The sequence below is a fragment of the Chanodichthys erythropterus genome, chromosome 19, assembly GCF_024489055.1.
Source record: "Chanodichthys erythropterus isolate Z2021 chromosome 19, ASM2448905v1, whole genome shotgun sequence".
Lineage (NCBI taxonomy): Eukaryota > Metazoa > Chordata > Actinopteri > Cypriniformes > Xenocyprididae > Chanodichthys > Chanodichthys erythropterus.
In genome coordinates, this window is record NC_090239.1 from 33,715,656 (window position 1) to 33,737,695 (window position 22,040).

Consider the following 22,040-nt stretch of genomic DNA (forward strand, 5'->3'; position numbering starts at 1 on the left):
GTATCCTTATGGATCTCGAGAGAGGAAATGTCATTGCTCCCTATGAAGGCCTCACGGATAGGGCTGCACGATTAATCGCATGCTATTCTCACGCGCATTTCGTCAGTAAAGCCGGTTCCCTGATTACCGCTAAATCGCCATCACCTGCTTTCAAATGAAGCGGCATTTAATAGACAGAGCCGTAGATCACTGAAAAGCCACGCAATATCGCGTTCATATCGCAGATGAATCGCCTGCGATAATGAACGCGATATTGCGTGGCTTGTCCGTGAACTACGGCTCCGTCTATTAAAAGGCGCTCCGTTTAAAAACAGGTGATGGCGATTTAGCGGTAATCAGGGAACCGGCTTTACTGACGAAATGCGCGTGAGAATAGCATGCGATTAATCGTGCAGCCCTACTCACGGAGCCATCGGATTTCAACTAAAATATCTTAATTTGTGCTCTGAAGATCAACAAAGGTCTTACGGGTGTGAAACGACATGAGGGTGAGTAATTAATGACAGAATTTTCATTTTTTGGGTGAACTTACCGTTTAAGTAATATGTCATTGTGGTTATGGGTTTTGAATTAATTTTGAATTAGTTAATAGTCATGTGCCTCAACAAGTAAAGTCATAACATGATACCTTTGTAAATCATTAGCTAAAGATTATTTTAAGCAGACAACTGGAAGTTGAAATGCATGGCTTTGACCGATTGTGGTAATTAACACGTTCATTTACATTATTAGTTAATATAATATGCTATTAGGGAATTAATATATTATGACACATTTAACTAATAACAATATAATGATTACTTAATCTATTAATCATATAGAAACTTTATTAGTTGCTGATGCAGTAATCATTAATTAATGGTTTAGTTCTTCATAAGTCATACATTAACTCATGATTATTTGTGCATTAGTTAAGCATGAATTAATGCATATTACCCGTATTGTAAAGTGTTACCTTAATTTCTATTCACATTCTCGTTATGTTAACTTTTACCCACACTAATTCTGAATGTATGCATTTGTTTTTCAGACGCTTCATTGGAATAAATCCTGAAAAAGGCACCAAGGGTGGACAAGACTTATCACACTCGGGTTGCCAGTCTACTTAAGAAGCTAATGGACTTAAAGCGTTAGTTCACCCAAAAATGAAAATTTTGTCATTTATTACTTACACTCATGTCGTTTCACACCCGTAAGACCTTCATTAATCTTCAGAACACAAATTAGGGTATTTTAGTTCAAATCCAATGGCTCCTTGAGGCCTACGTAGGGAGTAATAACACTTCCTCTGTCTAGATCCATAATGTACTAAAAACACATCGAAATCAGTTCAATATTAATATTATAAACCAACAAGAATATTTTGGTGCGGCAAAAAAACAAAATAATGACTTATTTAGTGATGACCGATTTCAAAACACTGCTTCATGAAGCATCGGAGCATTATGAATCAGTCTATCAAATCATGAATCAGATCGCAGTTCAAACCCGACAAATGGCTGAAATCACATGACTTTGGCACTCCGAACTGCAGATTCGACACACAGATTCACAATGATCTGATGCTTCCTGAAGCATTGTTTTGAAATTGACCATCACTAAATAAGTCGTTATTTTGTTTTTTTGCCGCACCAAAAATTTCTCATCGCTTTATAATATTAATATTGAACCACTGTACTCACATGAACTGATTTAAATATGTTTTTAGTACATTAATGGATTTTGAGAGAGGAAATGTCATTGCTCCCTATGTAGACCTCTTTAAGTCATTGGATTTCAACTAAAATATCTTAATTTGTGTTCTGAAGATGAATGAAGGTCTTACGGGTGTGGAACGGCATGGGGGTAAGTAATTTTGAGAATATTTTGTGATTTAAAGTGGCTTTATTTTTCAAGTTTTTCAAAGTTTTAATAAAGCACATTTTGAAGTTACTCTGCATTGTGTTAAATTTTTAATGTTTCAAAGGATATATTTGTACATTGTATTATGGTTTTAAAGCAAGACTAAGGGGTAATTAATAAAATCAAAGAAATATCTAGAAAAATAGTTACACCTTTTTTTCTTAGCAGTCCATTTCTCAATATAATAACATTTGTAGCTTACAGTTAAAAAGTGCAAATAAACATTAATTAACTGTTAATACTTTTGACAGTAATTTACTGTTAATGTAGAAAATAACAGCTTTATGCTGTATTTACAAAAACAGTAACAAACTGTAAATTTCAACAACAGCAAGACACTGTTAATTTAACAGTAACTTGCTGGCAACCGTGCTGCCAGTTACTTACTGTTTTTTAACAGGACAATTTTTAACAGTGTATATATATAAATATATATATATATATAAATTTTTTTTTTTTTTTTTGTTATCTAACTGGTAAATCACACACAATAAGTGAAAAAAAAAAGAAAAGTGTATTTGGAAAGTAAATAGTGGTCAAATTTAACATCACATTCATCCAATTAGAGTCAGTAAAGGGAGAAATCATCTATTATAGTAGTGAAAAGCAGATGTGAGTTTTTGAATTACCCAGATAAATCTGTGATCCTTCCAGCGATGTACAGCTTAAAGATCTGTTCATATGATCATAGAGCTCCTGCGGAGAACAAAGAAAATTGGATGTCTTTATACTGACATCTGTATTTATGCAGCACTATACAAAAATAAATGTTTGCAGTTACTGATGTCACTTTACAATACAAATGTATTTGACACCCATGATTAATTTACTCTGCAACTGAAGTGGGTAGATAATAGACCTTTTGCACACATCCACAAGCTGCTAGTTTCACTGTGTTAATTTATATTATATTTACAGAGGTATATACATACCTCAAACTCCCTTAATATGTCTGGCAGTTTTGTCGGAGTATAAGGATTTATTTTATGTTTTACTAATAGCTGTTATTTGTTTATTTATTGTTGCAATGATTGTGCACTGCAATGTGCATTTGAAAAAGCAGTTTAAAAGGCAAAGGGTCAATACAAGAGTGACTTGGAATAAAAGTTGAAGACCAAAGACACTTACGGTGTCTGGAGCAGATCGTAGGATATAAGGTAAAAGCTACAGTCATCTCTGATAACATTACATTGCCTGATGATCTTAATGTATTCTATAGTCAATTTAATACAACAGAGCAGGTAGGTCAGCTAATGCTGCTCTACTGGCCCAGTCAATGACTCTTCCTTTCAAAATCGAAGAACATGAAGTCAGGAACCTGCTGAGGAGACATAATTGCAGGAAGACAGCAGGCCCTGACTCCATATCAGCTAAAACTTTAAAATGGGGTGCCTACACCCTTGCCCCAGTATTTACCAATATATTCAATTGGTTGTTAAGGGTATGCAGTGTTCCAGCATGTTTTAAAGGAGCTGTTATAATTCCAGTGCCAAAAAAGCAGAATATTAGCTGCTTAGATGATTACAGACCAGTGGCCTTAACTTCGGTCATAATGAAAATCTTTGAGCGATTGGTACTTAAAGGTGCCCTAGAACTTTTTTTTAAAAGATGTAATATAAGTCTAAGGTGTCCCCTGAATGTGTCTGTGAAGTTTCAGCTCAAAATACCCCATAGATTTTTTTTAATTAATTTTTTTAACTGCCTATTTTGGGGCATAATTAGAAACGAGCCGATTTCAGGTTGCGGCCCCTTTAAATCGCGCGCTCTCCGCCCCCTCCCGAGCTCTCGACTCTATCACAGCATAAACAAAGTTTACACAGCTAATATAACCCTCAAAATGGATCTTTACAAAGTATTCATCATGCATACTGAATGCATGCGTCGGATTATGTGAATATTGTATTTATTTGGGTGTTTACATTAGATATTGAATGAGTTTGAGGCTATGCTCTGTGGCTAACTGGCTAACACTACACTGTTGAAGAGATTTATAAAGAATGAAGTTGTGTTTATGCATTATACAGACTGCAAGTGTTTAATAATGAAAATAACGATGACTCTTGTCTCCGTGTATACAGTAAGAAACGATGGTAACTTTAACCACATTTAACAGTACATTAGCAACATGCTAACAAAACATTTAGAAAGACACTTTACAAATATCACTAAAAATATCATGTTATCATGGATCATGTCAGTTATTATTGCTTCCTCATTTCCCCATTTTTCGCTGTTTTCCTTGCTTGCTTACCTAGTCTGATTATTCAGCAGTGGACATCCAGACGTTCTGCCCTTGTGTAATACTAACTGCCCTTGTGTAATGCCTCAATCATGGGCTGGCATATGCAAATATTGGGGGCGTACACCCCGACTTTTACGTAACAGTCGGTGTTATGTTGAGATTCGCCTGTTTTCCGGAGGTCTTTTAAACAAATGAGATTTATATAAGGAGGAGGAAACAATGGAGTTTGAAACTCACTGTATGTCTTTTCCATGTACTGAACTCTTGTTATTTAACTATGGCAATATAAATTAAATTTTTAATTCTAGGGCACCTTTAAAAATCTAATTTCAACCATTTGTTTGGACTCTCATCAATTCGCCTATAAGGCTAATAGGTCGGTTGATGATGCTGTTGCTCTGTGTCTACACTTCTGCAACACTTTGAAACTCCTGGCACTTATGCAAGGGCTCTTTTTGTGGAATATAAATCTGCATTTAATACATATCCCTCCATCGAAACTCTGTTAAATTAGAGCAATTGGGGGTTCATCGTTCCCTTGCTCTTTGGATTCTGGATTTATTGCAAAATAGATCACAAGTAGTCAAAATTAACAACAAGATTTCAAGCCCTAGAACAATAAGTGTGGGAGCTCCACAAAGGCTGTTTTGTCACCAGAATTATATTTGATGTACAGGAATATTGTGTCACACACAGTGAATCACTTAAAATGTTTAAATTTGCAGATGGCACTATAATAATTGGTTTGATAACAGGCAGTAACGAATCTGACTACAGAAAGGACCCAGGTGAAAAAAAAGTACATTTCTATAATGTGCTTAAAATGCTCTATTTTCGCACACTAATTTTGTACTTAATATACTAAAAATTCTTTAGTACTTTTTAAGATAATCTTAAGAACATCTAAGTTTACTCAACTGTGCTATTTTGAGACACCATGAAATATGAACTAAAATGTGCTTTTAATATACTCTATTCTCTGTATTTAAAGGTACAATTTGTGATATTTTTTTCCGCTAGAGGTCGCTAGAAGCCTATTCAAAACAAAGGCGTAGTTTGATGACGTAAAGTTTTAGAGTGGAAACTTGGGACATGTGGTCTCCATATCAACGGACGGTGCAAAAGAATAGGGATTGGAGTCTGGAAGAACTCATGTTCGTGGATGCGATTATTAACGTTACCGTAGTATGAAGTAGCGCAGGACCGAGTGTTGCGGGAGCTGAACGAGGAGCTGGAGCGATTGATCAACACATGCCTCACGAGCAGCGGGACTTTTATTATGACACAGTCGCCGGCGCCGCTTCCGCTTTTCCGGTCATGAGTTTACGGGAGCTGTCCTTGTCGACAGAACCAGCGGCAGATGGTAAACAGTAATTATGTTCCATAAATAATTAACACAATCCACCATAAAACGTGCAAGAAGTGAAGTTACATGAAGTTAATTCTATTAACGGATCCGAATATTTATAATTAATTATAACTAGTTATAATATAGGTCTGTTTTAACTGGTTTTAACTGAATATTTAAAAAGCACCATTCTAGAATTCTGATGGATGCAGTTTTGGTTATGTCCATATACCTATCTCTATCAGGGTAAAACCTCATCTTGTATTTGTTATGTAACTTTTTTATATGTTATGCCTCCTGGGGTCGAAACAAATACAGTGTATGGTGTAGCAAATGCAGTTCATGTTGGTAATGGAGACTTGTTTTACAGAACAGCAGACACTTGAGATAGCATTAAGGTCCTAATTTTTGTCTTAACACTTTTTGTTGTTTTGAAAATTGTGAGATTTCTATTTTTTAAAACAAGGGTTTCAGTCCCCTGGTGAAAAATGCTGTTGAAAATGTTGGGGAAAAAAGTGAAGTTCAAAAAGGACTCTGTAAAAACAGTTTCACATAATGAAAATGTGCCTTGAATTCATTCAGTCGTGTTTGACAATAACTAAACATTTGCCACTTTTTTTTTTAGAAATTCCTAATTTTATATTTTAAAGGTGTCCTAGAATCAGAATTTGAATTTACCTCGGCATAATTGAATAACAAGAGTTCAGTACATGGAAAAGACATACATTGAGTTTCAAACCCCATTGTTTCCTACTTATGTAAATCTCATTTGTTTAAAAGACTTCCGGAAAACACTTGGATCTGAACATAACACTGACTGTTACGTAACAGTCGGGATCATTAATATGTATGACCCCAATATTTGCATAATGCCAGCCCATTCGATGCATTAGACAAGGAAAGGCAGTATTAACGGCTGGATCTGTGCACAGACAAGGTAAGCAAGCAAGAACAACAGCGAAAAATGGCAGATGGAGCAATAATAACTTACATGATCCATGATATCATGATATTTTTAGTGATATTTGTAAATTGTCTTTCTAAATGTTTCATTAGCATGTTGCTAATATACTGTTAAATGTGGTTAAAGTTAACATTGTTTCTTACTGTATTCACGGAGACGAGAGTCGTTGTTATTTTCATTTTTAAACACTTGCAGTCTGTATAATGCATAAACACAACTTCATTCTTTATAAATCTCTCCAACAGTGTGTAATGTTAGCTTTAGCCACAGAGCATAGCCTCAAACTCACACAGAATCAAACGTAACCATCTAAATAAATACTTTACTCACATAACTCGAAGCATGCATACAGCATTAGGGAAGCACCGATCCGCCTTTTTCGCTTCCGATACCGATACCTGGGATTCAGTATCGGCCGATACCGATCCGATATTCAAGGAATAAGAAAAGTGCTAAATTACCTAATAAGCTGTATGCCTCACATAGGGCTGTGACGGTCGGCATGACAACCGCGCCACCGCGGTCGTGGAGTGTCACCGGCGGTCGTGTAGCATGTATATAATATATAATCTCAAAGGTTGCGTTAACCGAAAATTTTGAAATTTGGATGGATTTTTTTTTGTTTTGCAGTGACGGAAAAAATCAGCAGCCTGTCCGTCATTTTGACAGATTACGGAGGCTGATGTTGCTTGTAACTGTAATTCCCACCCCTGTCCAGTAGGTGGTGAGCGCGCTCCAGTGTGGCAGCGAGTTCAGTCTCGCTCTGAAAACGATGCGTTTGATTACACACACCCAGTTTGTCCATTTTATTATATATTATATTATAATACTTATGCTAATTAATCATAATTGTGTTTCCAATCTGTTTTGTCTTAAATAGTTTGTTTTATTTTTCTTGCTGCTGACTATAAGTTTATGGTGGTCAACGAATGGCTTTTCTGAGGTAGGCTATATACGTGACATTGTTTACAACAATGATTGAACTGACGTGATACAGATTTCGGTAAGCTACTGCAATTTTAAACATTTTTTTTGTCATTCATGTTTATTTCCTTCTGTAAAGTAGTAAAGAGGAAGAGATGATCGTGTTCACTCACAATCCTCAAAAAGTGTAGAGATGAGATGAAAGATGAAAACTGAAAAGTGACGTAGACTTTAACTTTTTTTTCATAATACTTTCTTTTCTTAATATAAATGCATAGCCTAGGCCTATTTGTTTATCCTGTAAGTTTGTGAATAAATATGAAAATGTGGGCGAAATCAGAAGCTATTAAATTTCTTATAATTAAAATATAAAAATTAAAATGATGCAGCAACATATGATAGATAGGACAGAACAAAAAAATGCTATTAACAATCTTTCATTGTGCAAAAGTATAATAATATGAACGGCTCCCATACAGAGCGGCACAAAGCGCTTATGCGCATCCCGTGTGCAGAATGATGCGCTTGAAGCATCATGGAATCAGAGAGCGCAGCGGCAGCGCTCCGCAGTGAAAAGTTCAAAGCACAAAGTGAAGATATATTGATGCGTATTGTATTACTGGTATCTTGATTAAGTATAATAATAGAAACATTGATTCATCTTGGAGAGAGTTTCATTGTGTTGACTGTCGTAACTGAACACGACACGCAGTCTGAATGCTGAATGGAGAATGACTGACAGCCGCAGCGGAGGGAGGCATTTACGTGAACTTTAATTTAACGACTAAAATTTTTATCTGTACCTCAAATTAAACTATGGAATGGCTTCAGAACACTTGGAATATAGTGCAAAGAAACGTTATGGTGCTTTTTAATGTGCCTTTTGTGGAGCTTAACAATAACACAGTACAAACACAGTATCGGATTTGGATCGGTCCCGTCCGGCCGATACCCGATCCAGCAAAAATGGCAGTATCGTAGCCGATACCGATCTGAATATCGGATCGGTGCATCCCTATACAGCATGTATGACGAACATCTTGTAAAGATCCATTTGAGGGTTATATCAGCTGTGTGAACTTTGTTTATGCAATGTATATAGTCGAGAGCTTGTGTGGCAGAGGAAGCGCATCTCTTAAAGGGGCCATGCTGAAAAAAATCAGTGCATAGTTAATGATGCCCCAAAATAGGCAGTTAAAAAAATTTATTTAAAAAAATCTATGGGCTATTTGGAGCTGAAACTTCACAGACACATTCAGGGGACACCTAGGACTTATATTACATCTTGTAAAAAACAATCTAGGGCACATTTAACAAAGTAGTCTGGAAGCAAATATTTTTTCCATACTTATCCAGACCTGGAAATTACTCAAATTAAATTCCATTATTTTCTATAATTTTCCAAATTGGGTAGGAAACCTAAATAAAAGGTACAGACAAAATTATTACATTTATGTCGTAATATTATTTAAAAAGAAATTAGTAATGTTTACATAATTATAGGTAGTAATATTGTAAATGAAAATGTCAAACAAAAAATATAATAAAATCTACTTATTTACTTCATAACAGTAAATAGTAAGATTTGCTTAATATTTTGATAATAGCAAATGTACTTTACTTAATTACAAGATATATTTACATACTGTAAATATATCTTATAAAATAAATATACATAATTTCTGTATCAATGTTAGATTCAATAGTAAGTAAATACCTGATAATGACAAGTGACTTGTACTTTATATTAGAGCAGAAAAATGTACTTAAAATTTATTTGTGCAAATTGTTACAAAGATTTTATCAAGTAGATATAAAGTAATTTTTTCAGTGCTGCAAAACCACATTGTAAATATAAACATTTAATTCTCTCCAGAGTGCTAATACAAATGCTGGGGAAAATACAAAAAATTAATTTAGTTACTGTGTGTTTTTTCTTTCTTTTTCTTAAGACATAATTGTAGTTTTTGTCATCCATCATTTTGTCATCATCATCCAATTATTGTATCTTATTTTATTTTCATTAACAAAACATGTTTTAATTAGTTTTAGTTGTCATTAATGATTATATCACTGCTTATGCTAATTAAAGGAGTCATTTAATGCTACTTTTACAAGATGTAAAATAAGTCTCTGATGTCTCCAGAGTGTGTATGTGAAGTTTTAGCTCAAAATACCCCACAGATAATTTTTTACAGCATGTTAAATTTGTCAATTTTTGAGGGTGAGCAAAGACACTCCATTTTTGTGTGTCGCTTTAAATACAAATGAGCTGCTGCTCCCAAGAAGAGGGCGGAGTTTCAAGAGCTCCTGTTAGCACATAGTGTTAGCAGCGCCGATTACCTCATGAAGACTCACTGAAAATGTCAGAAACTGTTCAGCCTTTTATGTTCAAACCAGAGTCGGACAATGATGGAGAGACTCAAGAAGAAGTGACAACATGTAGAATGCAACAGGACGTTTCTGAATGGTTAGTTTATGAATTTATGTAGCTGATGTAGAGTTAACTATATTAAAGTCATTGATTAGCATATTCTGTCATGATAATCTATAAATCTCTTGTGTGGGAACTGTTGTAAGATGCCTACAAAGCCAGAGAATATTTGCTGCATGAAGATAGAACCAGTATAGTTTAGTTTAATTATGGTTATAACTTATGTTGTCATCTTGCTTTTATGACATGCTATTGCATTTGTGTTATGTACTGTATTGCAATAACATGGCCTCACCCCCTTGCATTGAACTTTGAGCATCGTATCTTTTGAGATGTTTATGTTCTGACAGTAACATTACACACTTACTAAAGTTAAAAAAGTGAAATCATAATCAACCACCCCTTTAATAATTTGTTAAATCATTTTAGCTAAAACATGATGACATTTTATTAATCCTTCCCTTTGTTTTTACTTACAGTGAAACCAAAAATTATTCAGACATTTTTGATATATTTTTACTTGTGGGTGCAGGACACTATAGCTCATTTATGTAAGTGAGGATAGCAAAATAAAGTAAAACTGTGACATATGATACCTAAAAATTCATAAAGTGGACTACCAGTAAAACTGATAAAAATTTGAAACCAAAAATTATTCAGACACTTTGACCTGACTATGTTTTGCTTAAGTGTTTTCTGACATAATTAAGATTATTTTTTTCTGACACAGTTTAACTCTGAGATCTTGTCATATTTTATTACCATTTTTTTAAACTATAGTGAATACACTGTATTAATGAATGAAATGTTGAAGGTGTCTGGATAAGTTTTGGTTTGACTGTACATTGCTCTAGCTAAATTGTGGGCATGTTTTATTTATTTGGTTCTTATTTTTAGTAAAATAAAGGGAACAAATTATCACAACATGCTCACCATTTAACTACAATGAATGGAATTGTGCACACCAATTTATTCATTTATAGACAGATATACAGTTGTGCTTAAAAGTTTGTGAACCTTTAGAATTTTCTATATTTCTGCATAAATATGACCCAAAACATCATCAGATTTTCAAACAAGTTCTAAAAATAGACAAAGAGAACCCAATCAAACAAATGAGAGATCTCTAAAGAGTTTGGACTCCACAAATCCACAGATAGAAAGATTGTGTACAAATGGAAGAAATTCAAGACCATAGTAAAACTCCCCAGGAGTGGCTGACAAAGATCATTCCAAAAGCAAGACGTGTAATAGTCCACAAAGTCACAAAGGAACCAAGGGTAACTTCTAAGCAACTAAAACCCTCTCACATTAGCTAATGTTCATGAGTGGACCATCAGGAGAACACTGAACAACCAGGGTGTGCATAGCAGAGTTGCAAGACGAAAGCTACTGCTCTCCAAAAAGAACATTTCTGCCCATTTGCAGTTTGCTAAAGATCATGTAGACAAGCCAGAGCGCTTCTGGAAAAACTAGAACTTTTTGGTTTAAATGAGAAGCGTTATGTTTGGAGAGGAGAAAACACTGCATTCCAACATGAGAACCTTATCCCATTTGTGAAACATGGTGGTGGTTGTATCATGGTTTGGGCCTGTTTTGCTGCATCTAAGACAGAACTGCTTTGCCATCACTGATGGAACAATGAATCCTGAATTATACAGCAAATTCTAAATGAAAATGTCAGACCCAGGACATTTAACTGAATATCAATCCGTTAACTGAATCTCAAGAGAAAGTGGGTTATGCAGCAAGACATTGACCCCAAGAATACAAGTCATTCTACTAAAGAATGGTTAAAGAAGAACAAAGGTGATGTTTTGGAATGGCCAAGTCGAATCCTGACTTTAATCTAACTAAAATGTTGTGGGAGGACCTGAATCAAACAGCTCATGTCAGTAAATCCACCATAACATAGGCTAAAATTCCTTGAAACGGTTGTGCAGGACTGATCAGCAGTTCCCGGAAATGTTTAGTTGCAGTTATTGCTAAACAAGGGGGTCACACCAGATGCTGAAAGCAAAAGTTCACATGCTTTTGCCACTCACACATATGTAATACTGTAGGGTCATTCCATGTCAAATCTTTAGAAATCTTTGTTTCATTATATGCAACAGTGACAGTTCAAAAATTTCTCAAGCTTGCATGCCTGTAACTCAAGAAGTATTAAAGACATCTTAACACCCTTTTAGATTCTGGTTCATTACAAACTTTCCTTTCGGTATCTGCGTTTTAAAAGGCCCTCGATGGTTCAATCCCAGGGATATGGAGATCTTAATGTGGCTCCAAGAGTAAATTGGTCAATTGTACACATTTTCAGTGGTCAAAAACCAAATGTGGGTCACTTTGCATTCAGCTGATACTTTTTTCTTTTAAAAAGGAATATCTGAAGAACACATAATGTTGAAACTAGAAATGTATTTTGTTTCCTTCTATCAACAGAATTGCATAGAACATTACGATTTATGTTTGTCTTCACAGGCAAAATATTAACAAAATCAAAAATTTGAGCCAGGGAAGTTGACATGGAATGACCCTGGATCATTTTTCTCAATAAATAAATGACCAAGCACATTTGTTTGTTTTGGTTCTATTTGTCTACTTTTAGATGATGATGATGATGTTTCAGGGCATATTTATGCAGAAATAACAAATAACAAACTATATGCACAAGTTTAAAAGTACTACAGTACATTTGCATCTGTGAATATAAACTCTTTTGAAATACAGTGTTATGCTTAGATTATCCACCGACTACAATGTCAAATTTAGCCCACTGGCATGGCAAAGTTAACTGCTACTTGTGAAAATGTACTCTGAAACTGTCATGATCACCGTCTGTTCCTGTCACTCCCCGGACTTCACTTCCCACAATTCTCCCTGTCAGTCACATGTTCACTTCACACCAATCACCTGTTGCCACATCCACTCTAGCACACCACACTGATTACCACACCCAGCTGCATCTCATTAACAGGACTACAAAGGACTTCCAAACACACCACCTCACCGCGAAGTATTGTTTAACTGTTGTTGCAATTTCCGAGCGTTTATTCCCTGTTTGCCTGTCTGTTCTCGACCTTGTCTGTTCCTGTTGTTTGATCCGTTGCTGCCTGTCCTGATCCTTGCCTTGCATACTGTTCCGTGAGTGATATCTGCCTGCCTTTTGACCTACCGCCTGTACCCTGACTACGACCCTGCCTGTCCTTTGCTGCTCCTGTTTGTTCGTGATTGACCCTGCCTGTACGACCATTCTCATTCTTAATAAAACGCTGCACTTGGATCTTCTGCCTGAGTCCCGCCTTCGTAACAGAATACTTTGCCAAACCAAGATCCAGCAGCTACCGTGAGTGTTTGTCTCATCCAGCATCAGCATGGACCCAGCAATGTGTCTTGTCAGCCTTCGTCAAGGTAACTGTACCCTGGAGGCACATATTCAGAAGTTTCTGGATATAGCCCACTTATCTGATCTACCCGACTGTGCCCTCATTGACTTTTTTATTTATGGATTAAACCAACCACTTAAGGACTATGTATTCACCAATGGTCCACGAGGGTCGTTCGTAGAGTTCTTGGACTTTGCCCTGCTCACTGCTGGTTCAACTTTTACTGTGGGGGTCGCGGAGGAACGCGACACCACGCTGAAGCACATAATGGCTGCCGCGCCAATGGACACTCACAAAATGGCGGCTACCATCACAACAACAGTTCACGTCTCCACTGATCGCCCAGAGTCACGTCACGTCTCCACTGATCGCCCAGAGCAACGTCACGCCTTCGCTGATCGCCCAGAGCAACGTCACGCCTTCGCTGATCGCCCAGAGCAACGTCACGCCTTCGCTGATCGCCCAGAGCAACGTCAGGTCTCTAGATCAGTCCGGGAGCGGAGAGGGTTGCGTTCCAGTGTGACCGATCCACCGTTGATTTCAGTCCGAGCAGCTGGCATCCCCAAGTCTCCGTCGGCCGCTTCGCTCTCAAGCCCGGTGGCCACTTCGCTCTCCGCACTCAAGCCTCCGCCGGCCGCTTCGCACTCAAGCCTCCGCCGGCCGCTTCGCACTCAAGCCTCCGCCGGCCGCTTCGCACTCAAGCCTCCGCCGGCCGCTTCGCACTCAAGCCTCCGCCGGCCGCTTCGCACTCAAGCCTCCGCCGGCCGCTTCGCACTCAAGCCTCCGCCGGCCGCCCGCACTCAAGCCTCCGCCGGCCGCTTCGCACTCAAGCCTCCGCCGGCCGCCCGCACTCAAGCCTCCGCCGGCCGCTTCGCACTCAAGCCTCCGCCGGCCGCTTCGCACTCAAGCCTCCGCCGGCCGCTTCGCACTCAAGCCTCCGCCGGCCGCCGCACTCAAGCCTCCGCCGGCCGCTTCGCACTCAAGCCTCCGCCGGCCGCTTCGCACTCAAGCCTCCGCCGGCCGCTTCGCACTCAAGCCTCCGCCGGCCGCTTCGCACTCAAGCCTCCGCCGGCCGCTTCGCACTCAAGCCTCCGCCGGCCGCTTCGCACTCAAGCCTCCGCCGGCCGCTTCGCACTCAAGCCTCCGCCGGCCGCTTCGCACTCAAGCCTCCGCCGGCCGCTTCGCACTCAAGCCTCCGCCGGCCGCTTCGCACTCAAGCCCGCCGGCCGCTTCGCTCTCAAGCCAGCCGGCCGCTTCGCTCTCAAACCTGCCGGTTGCTACGCTATCAAGCTCGCCGGTTTCAACGCTATCAAGCTCGCCGGTTTCAACGCTCTCAAGCTCGCCGGTTGCTATGGATTCTTGTTCGCCGATTGCAGTGGACTTAAGCACCCTGGACGCGATGGACGAAATGGCTGCTTTGCCAGTGCCCACGGGCAAGATGGCCGCCCCTGCGGTGCTCAAGGATGCAGGGGTTGTTCCAGCCATTGAGTCCGCTCCAGCCAGTGAGTCCGCTCCAGCACAGCCTGCTCTCCTGGTCTGTCCTGTCTTGGCCCAGAGGGCTGTGCTCACTTTTTATGTCTTGGCTGTCCTACGTGCGTTGAGGAACTCGAGCTCTATTGCCGTTCCGGAGCAGTCCGAGCCCGCTGCCGTCCCGGAGCAGCCCGAGCCCGCTGCCGTCTCGGAGCTGTCTGCTCTCCCTGATACGGCCATGGAGGCCGTCACCGAACTGCCCGCTCTCCTTGATACGGCCATGGAGGCCGTCACCGAACTGCCCGCTCTCCTTGATAAGGCCATGGAGGCCGTCACCGAACTGCCCGCTCTCCTTGATAAGGCCACAGAGCAGCCTTGGTCGGCCCTGCCACCACCGCCTGGACCATTTGCTCTACCGCTGCCGCTCAGGCCATCTACCCTGCTGGCGCCACCCGAGCTCCTTGCCCATGAACCCGCCAATGCCTCCCTTGATTTCCCCAAGAACTTTTTGGGGGGGGGCAGTATACCTAGGGGTGGGGAGCTTGTGGGTGGGGACCCTGCTCAACCATGGCCTTTAAGGGCCTCTGAACTACTATGGCCATTCATGGACTGTAGGCCACTAGGGCCATGTATGGACTCTGTCCTGCCGTGGCCGTCCAAGCCACCTGACCTGCCGTGGCTGTCCGAATCACCTGACCTGCTGTGGCCGCCCGAGCCACCTGACCTGCCGTGGCTGCCCGAGCCATCTGACCTGCCGTGGCTGTCCAGGCCACCTAACCTGCCGTGGCCGCCCGAGCCACCGTGGCTGCCTGAGTCCCTGGGGCTGCATTGGAGATCCCGTTCCCGGCTACTGTTCGATCTCCAATGCACCCACCCCCCCCCTCCCTAGCTGTTCCTTTACGTCGCGAGGACGCGCCTTCCGGGAGGGGGGCGTTATGTCATGATCACCGTCTGTTCCTGTCACTCCCCGGACTTCACTTCCCACAATTCTCCCTGTCAGTCACATGTTCACTTCACACCAATCACCTGTTGCCACATCCACTCTAGCACACCACACTGATTACCACACCCAGCTGCAGCTCATTAACAGGACTATAAAGGACTTCCAAACACACCACCTCACCGCGAAGTATTGTTTAACTGTTGTTGCAATTTCCGAGCGTTTATTCCCTGTTTGCCTGTCTGTTCCCGACCTTGTCTGTTCCTGTTGTTTGATCCGTTGCTGCCTGTCCTGATCCTTGCCTTGCATACTGTTCCGTGAGTGATATCTGCCTGCCTTTTGACCTACCGCCTGTACCCTGACTACGACCCTGCCTGTCCTTTGCTGCTCCTGTTTGTTCGTGATTGACCCTGCCTGTACGACCATTCTCATTCTTAATAAAACGCTGCACTTGGATCTTCTGCCTGAGTCCCGCCTTCGTAACAGAAACATTCGTGTTCAGAAGATGAACAAAGGTCTTACAGGTGTGGAATGACATGAGGGTGAGTAATTCATGACAGAATTTTAATTTTTGGGTGAACTAACTCTTTAAACTGCAACCTTGTCTATACTCTTTGTCCAGTCACTGATGTGTTTGCAACTACCTGTCTGCCTGACTTTTGAGTTTTTGGAACCTGATTTATCGGTCTTCATCGGTCTGCCTGCATACGCTGTTACAGCGCCGTTATAGATCAGTTATATTGACCCTCCTAATAGCAAAACTGTAAGTTTAACTAGTTCAAAAAATAACAACATTACAACCTCAGTACTGAGAAATGTCATGTAGCTCTTTATTAGCGTTTGTCTCTGTGTATGTGTCTGTACCTTAGTGTGCTTTTCATAAATAATAAAAAGCATATTTATTTCAATGTCTTTTTGGTTCTTTTGCTGTGCTAGGCTGCAAGGGTCTTAAAATAATTTGAAATTAACTGAAATAATATGTTATGTGATAATATGTGATAAGTGATGTGGAATTGTAATGCTGTCTAGACCTGCCTGAAACTTCTTTAGCTGTGCATATAGAATGTTGCAAACACATGGCATATTTTCAGCTGCATTTAGGTGTCAAGATTTACCTGTTGTTAGCAATAATAGATGTAGTAATACAAATGAATCCCCAATACACACAATGTGATTTTTTTTTTTTACTCTTTACTAAGAGTCTTATTAATTTTAGACCAGCTGACTAGTCGATTAAAGAAATTGTTTAAACAACACTTAGTCATTGTGCTCATACCTAGATTAGAAACCACTGGTTTAAATCAGAGTTATACCCTCCTTGTGTGAGAGGAATGCTTGGGGGACATGTTTATGAGATTAAGATTGTTGCATTATTACAAACAAATAGATTATGATCCACAAATAATGTAAAGAGTTTCACAAAAATAAAAAATTCACAAATAAATAAAATGAAATTTTGCAAATAAGTAATTACAAATGTGTTTTATGTCACAAACACAACTCTGCATGGCATTCATTTGTGAATTGCTTCCTCTGCATTTATTAATAGCTTTCTGTGCATTTGTAGATCCCCACATGCATGTGTGAATTTTGAAACATTTCTAGCATCAAGAAGTGCAGGCAAATCCACAAATAAGTAGACTCCACTCATTGTCTACTTAAGCTAATCAGATAGCAATCAGACCAATCATAGCACATTCTCCCTAAACCAATCACGTTTGGCTTTACACTCAGGGCGGGAACAGATTCATTTTGAGAGAGAGTCTGCTGACAGTCATTGAATGAGCCGTGCTCGTTGGTTGGAGTGAAGCCCGTCCGTGGATGTGGAATTATTGAGTGTTGCACCATCCTTTTGTTTTGTTTGATATTTTCTCTGGTGAGAATAAAAAGACTGTCAGCAGCCAAAGCCGATCCCTGTCCTCTTCCTTCCCACTACACAAGAACCTTACCACAGGGTGCTTCAATCAAATTGAGCTGAAGTGTTGTTTGTGTGGTTAAAACACCTCGTTTCCAAAAGATTACTGGAGTTTAAGGCTTCGTTATATTTCCATCAGGATCAGTGAATCAAAATAAACTCAGGATTATACACAAATTATGATCATTCACAGCATCATGATCAGTAACACCCTCTCTATACTCTATACTGGACGCAAGCGGCGTGATACAATGCGTCAAAAGTAAAATGTACCCATAACATCATATAATTAGTGATGCTGTCTACACTGGACATGACACGGCGCGACATGATGGTTCACCGAGAGTAAACGGATGCCCATTATACTTCTACACACATTTGCGCTAATTTACATGAAAGACAAATTATTCACACATTCCTTTGACGTCCCGTGCACGGGGTAGACACGATGTAAGACATGGCACAACGGCTCCTTTTTGCTTTTAAAGCACAATCACGGTGACAAATATAGGACATAATATATACATAATGCATAATACCAAATATGATATAATGTATAACACCCATAAATAAATATGCATATTACTTGTCTGCTTGGCATTTCACTTTTAAATGCATGAGATGATCATATGATCTATGATCTCTGGAATGCATCAACCTGTCACACAATTAAAAAGAACGCACCAATATCTTCTCTACAAACAAAGGGAATAGTAATACATGTAGGCCTATTTAAGGTTTAAAACGCTTATTTATAGTGCTCTATAGATTATTAGCAGGGTTGTTCCGATTCCAATACTAGTATCGGAAATACCACCGATACCAGAAAAAATTCTAGCATCGGCATCGGCGAGTAATTAAACTCATGTACCGATCCGATACCATTTTCTTAAACAATATCTAGTTGTGCCTGCTATCTTTGCTTAACGCAGCAAATCGGAAATCAATTCTTCTTCGCAGCTCAGAATGCAAACACAGGAAGTTGTGCTGTGTTGCCATAAGCAACCACTGTTTAGAGCAGTGAAGAAGTGAAAAACAGGGTTATTTATTAGAAATAAAACTAAATAAGATGCTAAACAATTTAATTTAAAGTGAATCTGAAGCCTACCTTTCTCATTCGGCACTGTTTCCATTTTCGAGATGAATGCTAAACTATTAGGCTATTTATTATGTAAGCTTTGTACTTCACTCGCATTATCGACAACATCCTTCACATAACAGCACAGTCAGGCGGTGGTCACGGGACGGCAGATTGTATTACAGAATCGAACTGAGCAGTGTAAAGTTTTATATGTTTGGTTGATTGTATTTTTTTTAAAATATTTAACAGCTGCGATATCAAGTAAGCAATGCAAGAATTTGTGCACGCGCATGAGGAGCCGGCGCGACCACTGGAACGTTTTTTTCCTAAACTGTACTCCGTAATTAATGGTTTATAGTCGTAATTTAGAGGCCAGACATAATTCATACATTTACAAAAAACATTTTAAATAACGAAAACAAGCAGAATGTCTGTTTCCTTTCCTAGATTGTTGGAGTGCGCCACAATGAACCACTTTCGATTTGTTAATATGTAGACCTAATTATATGGTGAAATATTTTGTTTTTATTGTATATGTGTTATGTAAGCCTATAGTTTTATTCTGTTTTCTCCGTTCACTGAACCGCTGCATGTGCGTGATGTGGCTGTGTGAACTCATGTTCTACATATCCTTTAATTTTCGCTGGTTTCAAAACGCACAACAAACTGCATATTAGCCTACTTGACATTCATTTTCACTTAAATTTAGGCCTTAATGGTGACACATATCATCGGAAAAACTAATGCCAGGGCATTGTCATTGTAACTTACCTAACCTATGATGACATGACAGCTGAGCCTGAGCGCGTCAGCGTGAATTCGTCCGGTTTTCGTTTTCGTTCCTTGAACCTGTTCAGAACCCTGCACCCAGGTATCGGATCAGTACTCGGTATCGGCCGATACCCTGAGCTCAGGTATCGGAATCGGTATCGGGAATGGAAAAGGGGTATCGGAACATCTCTTATTATTAGATCCACAAAGCTGCTCATATGCGTCATTATAAGTGCTTGCCTGAAGAAGTGAGAAACGCAGTCTAATGGTCTAACAAAATAATAAAATCTTTTTACATTTATTTGTGGATCTTAAAATAACTTGTGAATTTGATTAATTTTTGTGAATCTCAATCTATTTATTTGGAATAATGCAACAATTCTAACCCTATACATGTTTACTAATCACTGGTCAAGACATTGTTAACTGTAGACGTGAGTTTACAGATGGAAGAAATCATTTAAAACAGAAAAAAAAAAAAAAGAAACTTTATGCAAATTAAAGCAGCTTTTTCCAGACCACTGATATGACCAGGGTTCTACATCTCATATGGCAATGTTCTTAACAGTTATTATTCATTTCATAGGTGTAAAACATTTTAACTTTACATCTTCCAGCTGTATTAGTTCTTAATAAATCTGACAATGAAATGTGTGTGAAAGATCTTGCCTTTAGGATGGAGATCTGAGAGAAATCTTTTTCCTCAAAGTAAGCGTGAGTTATGAGCTGAAGTTTAGCCTGTATCAGACCAAACAGTGGCTGAAACAACAATACATAACATTAATAAACTGTATTTTTATGTAAATCAAGGCTTCTCCAGCATATACATCTCACCAATCGACTGAGAACGCAAACACTCTTCTGAACAGTCTCTCTCGTGATATCTGCCTCTCGTACTTTCAGTGCCTGTAATACACAGAATTACAATAATATTAGACTAGACATAATGTGATATTTTACAGTATCTATCAAAGACAACCCTGTTTATTTAATTATTTAGAGACATTTATGTTGCATTGAGGAAACTGTTTTACATCATTATGATGTAATATCGTTCAAAATAGTTAATTATGATAGCATCAAATTGCATTTCCATGGCTTATGCTCAATTAAAAATATAAATCTTACACAAAGCATTGTAATTTTTACTATCTATATTTTTGATGTATTTAAAGCATTAAAAAACTTAATCATAATAAGTATAAATTATTGTGGACAAACCTTAGCCTCCATCTGTCTGTAGCAAGACACTCCATAAACACATTTCAGCTGTCCTTCCAGAGGAGGCAAATGAAAGTAGACAGTGTCTGTCCATAAAAAATATAACACAATGTGCAGTTTAAAAACAGATATGCAGATAAAATTCTTCACTGATTATATCTATGATCATAGCTCAGTCTGAACATACCACACCCCCATCATCTTACATCAAAATATAAAAATGTAATAAATTTTTTTAAATAATTTTAACTTTAACACAATTACAACACAACAAACACAGCCCAACACATAGTAAAGAAAATGAATCACATCATAAAGACACAAGTGAATGAATAAATAAATAAACAAGTACAGAAATAAAACAAAACAAACAACCAAATAAAACAATGTGGACACTATGTCATTGTCACATTATGGTGGTAGCAGCGCACAAAGACAATGTAGAAGACAGAAATAAGTCTTTATTAAACTTAAACACTCAGAAGAACAAGAAAATAGTCACAGGAACAAAATCCACCCTATACTGTACATAAATAAGAACCGACAAACACAAAACTGAGGGGTATATATACACACACAGGCAACCAAGGAACTAAACAAAACACAGGTGAAAGTCATAGGTTACTATGAAGACAAACAAGGGAACAATCAGTCACTATGACAACTAAGAAAGCAGGAACTACACAGAGAAAACAGGGACCAAATAAGGCCTAGACCACATGTACATGGGTATTTTTATAATAGGAGTTTTTCCTCCTTCATTTAAAAAAAAACTCTCGTCCACACAAGCATGGTTTAAAAAAAATCTCCGTCCACATGAAAATGCAAAAACATGCTATGAAGCGCTGTCAAGAGCATGCCAAACCAACAGGCGGTGATATAACCCTAACAGTAAAACCATGTTGGCCAATAAAATCCCTGTTAGCACAGTTATTAACAGCAATATTTTGGCTACGTCCGCCATTGCACAGACTCGCCTCATGTAAACAAACAAGATAGTGGCGCACAATCTGACATCAAACAACAGAGATAACAGAGCGCACTCCAATGTCACAAGCCAAATTCTTCGGTTTCACTGGCTACACAACAACATTGCAACTGGCAGAAAAATTAAAAAAGTTAAAAAGCCATCTGGAATGTTTATTGGAAATGAATTTACAAGGAAGAACTGGAAGTATTGATAATAGTTTCAAAGACCAAACCAAATATGCAAATTCGATCACAACTTTAGACCAAACTGCTCCTGTCTGCCTCGCTGCTGAGTGGTTTGCATCTGTATAGCTTAGTCATTAATTAGTTGTTATGCAGAAGGATGTGTTTTATCTCCAGTTCTTTTTTCTATTTATACAAATGGGATGATGTGTAATAAGGATAATTTGATGCTTATTAAATATGCAGATTACATGGCATGTGTGAAGGATACTCAATCACTGGATAATTATATT

General features: G+C 38.9%; 1 protein-coding gene and 1 long non-coding RNA gene across 3 annotated transcripts in view; one reads left to right on the forward strand and one right to left on the reverse strand.

Moving 5' to 3' along the window:
- LOC137008246 (uncharacterized) overlaps nt 1-1,215 on the forward strand; it is a 3,350-nt gene extending 2,135 nt beyond the window's left edge. The window contains exon 3 of the long non-coding RNA XR_010892784.1: nt 1,031-1,215. This is a non-coding gene — a long non-coding RNA (uncharacterized lncRNA). The remainder of the gene's footprint in view (nt 1-1,030) is intronic.
- The window catches only part of avl9 (AVL9 homolog (S. cerevisiase)), a 60,752-nt gene that overhangs the window by 30,785 nt on the left and 7,927 nt on the right, over nt 1-22,040 (reverse strand). For both annotated transcript variants that reach the window (XM_067369766.1, XM_067369765.1), the window contains 4 exons: nt 20,596-20,681; nt 20,209-20,280; nt 20,044-20,133; nt 2,532-2,598 (listed from right to left, as the gene is read on the reverse strand). In XM_067369766.1, the coding sequence (XP_067225867.1) occupies nt 2,532-2,598; nt 20,044-20,133; nt 20,209-20,280; nt 20,596-20,681 (315 nt within the window). The remainder of the gene's footprint in view (nt 1-2,531; nt 2,599-20,043; nt 20,134-20,208; nt 20,281-20,595; nt 20,682-22,040) is intronic.